Genomic DNA, 4,909 nt, shown 5'->3' with positions numbered 1-4,909 from the left:
TCAGGTGTCCACAGTGGGCAGCGGTTCTTTAGAGTGATCATTGTACATGAAGGTCTGCTCGATGTTGAAGTCCGGCGGCAGGTGGTCCTTGTGGAGCTCCATATGTGACGACACCAGCTTCAGCGTGGAGAAGAAAAGGCCGCAGACGGTGCAGCGGTACATGAGAGCACCGGCGTGGGTCTTCAGGTGGCAGATCATGGTGGAGCGGCCTCTGAAGAAGCGCAGACAGACTTTGCACTGATAGGGTTTCTCCCCGGTGTGGATGCGGAGGTGATAGGTGAACTCCCCCGAGTGGGCGAAGCGTTTACCGCAGTAGCGACACCGGTACCATTTCCCACGGACGCCTGCTGCTCCGGCTCCCCCGTCCTGCCCTGAACTCCCGTTGGTCAGGACCCCGGAGGGCAGGCTGTGTATCGACCCTTGAAAAAATTTATCTGGTATGCTGAAGCCCATTCCCAGTCCCAAACCCAGGTTGCTCATTTTAACAAGGCCGCCGACCTCCCGCGGAGACGAGGAGGAGCAGGAAGACGGAGGGCACTCCAGAGACTGGTCAGCTTTACGTTTGCCCAACCAGCCCTGGCCCCCACCACCTCCACCGCTCCCCAGGGAGTCGGTGGTGTGCAGGCTGAGGTGGTACTGAAAGGCAGATGAGGAACGGAAAGTCTGCGGGCAAAGGAAGCAATGCAACTCCTCCACTCCTGCCATACCACCTCCCCCGACTCCATCGGCCCCGACTCTGAAGGCCCTCAGCGCCGAGCACTCCCTCTCCTTAGCCGCCGCCTCCTCAGCGTGTGCAGTCATGTGTCTGTCCAGCAGGGAGCGCTCTACGAAGCAGCGGGCGCAGTGTGGGCAGGTGAAGACGGGCAACGAGAGGTGGGCGAGGGCGTGCCACAGCAGGGAGCACAAGGAGAGCTGAGGGAGGTGACACACACCACAGCTCAGGCTCTGGGGACACACATGGCTCAGCAGGTGGTCTTTGACAGTCTGTGAAGGAGGTCAGAAACATGAAATAAACATGAGATCTCGTGAGAGCTGCATTCCATATTCTTATTTTCTGTCCATGTCAGTGTCAGATGTCTCTTTGCTGGTACTAATTATACAAACAGACGGCTCAACACACTGTATGTTACATTTTAGATAGCTCTCCACTTTATTTGCTCTCAGTGTTCAAATGAGAGAAGCCAGATATTTCAGTTTCACCTGATTCTTATTTTATTCCTAAAGAATCACCTGAATGCTACAAACAAGTTTTCTCCGATTAGATTCATCAACCGTCATTTAAGTTTCCTGATGAATTTAAAAAAGGACCATATATATATATGTACACTATGTAATCGACAATGAAATGTATTTTATCTATATTGGCCTTTAAACTGTATCATGACATTAACAAAAATGTGTTTCATAGGTCGTTTTTAAATTGTGTTTCTGTTTTAAACATGAACAGAAACACAATTTATTTTCTTTGGTTTAGGAATCATGTTCAGTTTGTGGTTTGCAGCAATGATTTGCAGTGTTTTTTGCAGCTAGAACCTGCCATACCCTACACCAAAAAACACACATTAAACATCCACTAACCTGGAAGTCCTTGCTGAGGGTTTTGGTGCACCCTGCGCACTGCAGCTCAGAGCTCTGGCCTTGGCTGCTGTTGGTCAGCGCCCCCTGCGGTATTGTGTAACTGGAGGCTGCCTGGCGGTGGTGGCGCAGCAGTTTGTTTTGGCTGCAGAACTGCAGGTGACACATGTCGCAGGTGAAGAGTTGCACCCCAACGTGGGAGAGGGAGTGGGTGACACCGGCAGCGTGGTCTGGGAACGAGGCCCCGCACACTCTGCAGAGCCCCAGCTCCGTCAGGTGGGTCTCTGCGTGTCTTCTGATGGCGGCCGGGTCTGCTGGGAGAGGCACCGCGCAGGCTTTACATGACAGCATGTTCCCCGTCACCTGGAGGAGTGAAGAACATTATTTCTGTTGTCTGGACATTTACCTGAAATATTTTAGTGCTGACAAACTAAAACAAAACATTACCTGGCTGCTTGAGTTCCCTTCTTCTCCATTCTCCACACACACAAGGTCGTCTTCATCGTCCTCCTCATCTCCTTCCTCCATGAAGTTCTCATCGTCGCTCAGCTCGATGATCTCACCCGCCAGCTGTCTCCACTGCTCCTCCTCTGTTCCCTCCATTGCTCCATTCCCTTGCAGAGCCTCCCTGTCCTCCTCATTCTCTCCCTCCTCCGCCTCTCCAAAAACCACCATGCCGCCCTCCACTGATCCCACCTGCAGGCTGCCTAGAGGCTCTCCCGAGGACGACGTCGGGTCGCAGGCCTCGGCTCCGAGCTGAGCCGAAGAGTCGGGGAAGGAGCAGGAGTCAGACGGTGCAGCATCACTGCTTTGAGGCAGAGAGCTTCCCGCGCTCTCAGAAACCATTTGTCTGTCTCTGTCTCCGTCCTCACAGCTGCCTTCTGCCTCCTCCTCCAGCCCCTGCTCAGTCTTCAGCTGGAGCACAGGCCCCGGAGGCAGCACGCCATCACTCTGACTGGAATGGCTGCTGGTCAAAAGACTGTGTCCTCCCGGTAGTTGATGATCTGCTGCCATCTGCCCGTAGCCTATGTGAGACTGGACGTCTTCTGCCTTCAGGACCAGAGACAGAGCCACAGTGTGAGCTTCACGGCCGACCCTGGCTGTCCTGGCTTGAAAGAGAGGAGAGGGAGCGGCAGCAGGGGTCGGGGCAGCAGACGAAGACAGAGACGAGCAGGAGGCGGCAGAGGAACACACCGACGATGCAGAGACAGAAGCTGCGCTGACAGCAGCCACTGTGGACGCAGCAGCAGCAACCATGCTGGAGTCCAGGGGGAGGTCTCCAGCACTGCCTGCTTTACAGTTTGCAGACACAGAAGCCTGCAGGTCAGGGAAGGTGGCGTGACAGGCCCTCACCAGTTCACTAACCCCCAGCCTCTCAGCCAGCTCATACAGTACCCCAACATCTATGAGATCAGTCAAGATCTCCCCCGTGTAGACGAACGTCAGCACCTTCTCAAAGTTGGCCGGGGAGATAAACTCCAAAGAGAAGGCAGCAGTGGACGAGGTTGGAGCCCGGGCTAACAGGTTGCGGAAGTACGTCCCGGCGCAGGCCAGCACTGCACGGTGCGCAGCGAATGTGCGGTTGCCAACTTGTAGGAAGACATCACAGTATCGACGTGATTGGCGGCAGCGGTTGAGCTCAGCGAGAAGGCTGGCAGCATGGCCGGGACCCTGCAGCCGGATCCTCATCCCTGCTGCTGCTGCTGCTGCTGCAGCTCCGGGTGCGCTACAGTCCAACTGCAGGAACAGACGGTCATTAGAGCAGATCAGAGGAGGAATATGCAACAATATTAGATATAGAATTACGTAACAATATCACCAAGAGACTGACAATCATCGAGTAGGTGCAGTGAACACATCAATGACTGGATTTGCCAAAATGTCCTCCGGTTAAACAAACACAAGACAGAAATAATTGTTTCTGGAGCCAAAGATGAACAATTAAAAGTCAGCGCTCATCTCCAATTTCTAACGTTAAAGAACACAAATCAAGTCAGAAATCTTGGTGTTATCATGGACTCAACATCCACATTAAGACAATTACACAATCAGCCTCCTAGCATCTAAAAAAATATATTAAAAAGGATGAAACGTGTCCAAAAAGTCAACCAGACAGCTCCTCACTAAGACCAGGAGAGACCACATCGCTCCAGTTCTCAGATCCTTAAACTGGTTTCCTATGTGTCAGAGAGTTGGTTTATAAAACATTTATTTAGGACCAAAATACATTTCTGATCTGCTGCTCCGTTGTGAACCATCCAGACCTCTCAGATAGTCTGGGACAGGTCTGCTTAATGTCCACAGAGTCAAAACTAAAAACGGAGAAGAAGCATTCAGTTTTTATGCACCCAAATATCTGGAACAAACTTGAGATCTGCTTCAACTCTCAATTCTTTTAAATCAAGTCTGAGAACTTTTTTGTTCGGCACTGCCTTTTCTTCATTCATGTCAACCTTTTTCATTCTGTTTTCTTCAATTGTAACTTCCGTTGTATTTTACTCTTTTTAAATCCTGTCTATCTGTGTCTTTTGCCTTGCCTTGACTTTGAACCACCTTGTTGTAGAAAGCTGCAATACAAATAAACTTGCCTTGTAACGCACCAGCAAAGACTAACAACAACAACATGACAGAATCATCTTATTTGATCTTAAATCACTTCATTACTCCAGTGATTGACAGCTCCAAAGTGCATTGCAGTTTTCAGATAAAGTAAAACTTGATCAAATATAATTTTGGCTTTGGTAACATGTGATGGATATTTGTCATTTGCAGCAGTTGTAGTACAAATCCAAAGTATACAAAATGGCAAAAATATGAACAAGGTTAACAGTGAGGATCATAAGTTGCTAACATTTCAAGTTGCCTCTTGGTGAGTTGCATGCAGGTATTACAGTATTGTCACCTACATCCCTCCACTGCAAACAAAAACAAATGTATTTTCTCCAGGACACCGTTGAGTGACATCAGTTTTTATTTGTTGGGTTTTGTTGCTGCAGGCTGTTTTATGCTCTCATTTGACATTTTTAATTGCAGCAGTCCGACAAGAAGCTAACGGAGCTTCGCCAGTTTTTCCAGACAGTCCAGACACATTATAGCAACTCTGTTCACTAACAGCTAAATCAGACAGATTCCTGCAGATTTATTCGCTCCTGTTGTTAATGTGGTCGCCTGGTTCATTATCGCTGTCGTGACTCACCCATTGAGAGATGTTAGGACACGAACACTCTTCTCTTTTATTATGTTTTCAAAGGGACTCCGGTGGTCGTCCACGGATTATAAATCTTATAATTACAACCCTTCTGATCGTCCGTCGCATTTTGGTGACGTATGTCAA

General features: G+C 49.7%; 1 protein-coding gene across 1 annotated transcript; it reads right to left on the bottom strand.

Moving 5' to 3' along the window:
• Positions 1-3,264, bottom strand: LOC139289569 (zinc finger and BTB domain-containing protein 39). Its single transcript, XM_070911201.1, has 3 exons — positions 2,023-3,264; positions 1,579-1,938; positions 1-984 (listed from the first exon to the last, which is right to left on the bottom strand). The coding sequence occupies exons 1-3, from the start codon at positions 3,262-3,264 to the stop codon at positions 1-3; spliced, it is 2,586 nt and encodes an 861-aa protein (XP_070767302.1).
• Between the last annotated feature and the right edge of the window lie 1,645 nt (positions 3,265-4,909).

The sequence above is a fragment of the Enoplosus armatus genome, chromosome 8, assembly GCF_043641665.1.
Source record: "Enoplosus armatus isolate fEnoArm2 chromosome 8, fEnoArm2.hap1, whole genome shotgun sequence".
NCBI lineage: Eukaryota > Metazoa > Chordata > Actinopteri > Centrarchiformes > Enoplosidae > Enoplosus > Enoplosus armatus.
This window is presented reverse-complemented; position numbering and strand designations above follow the sequence as displayed.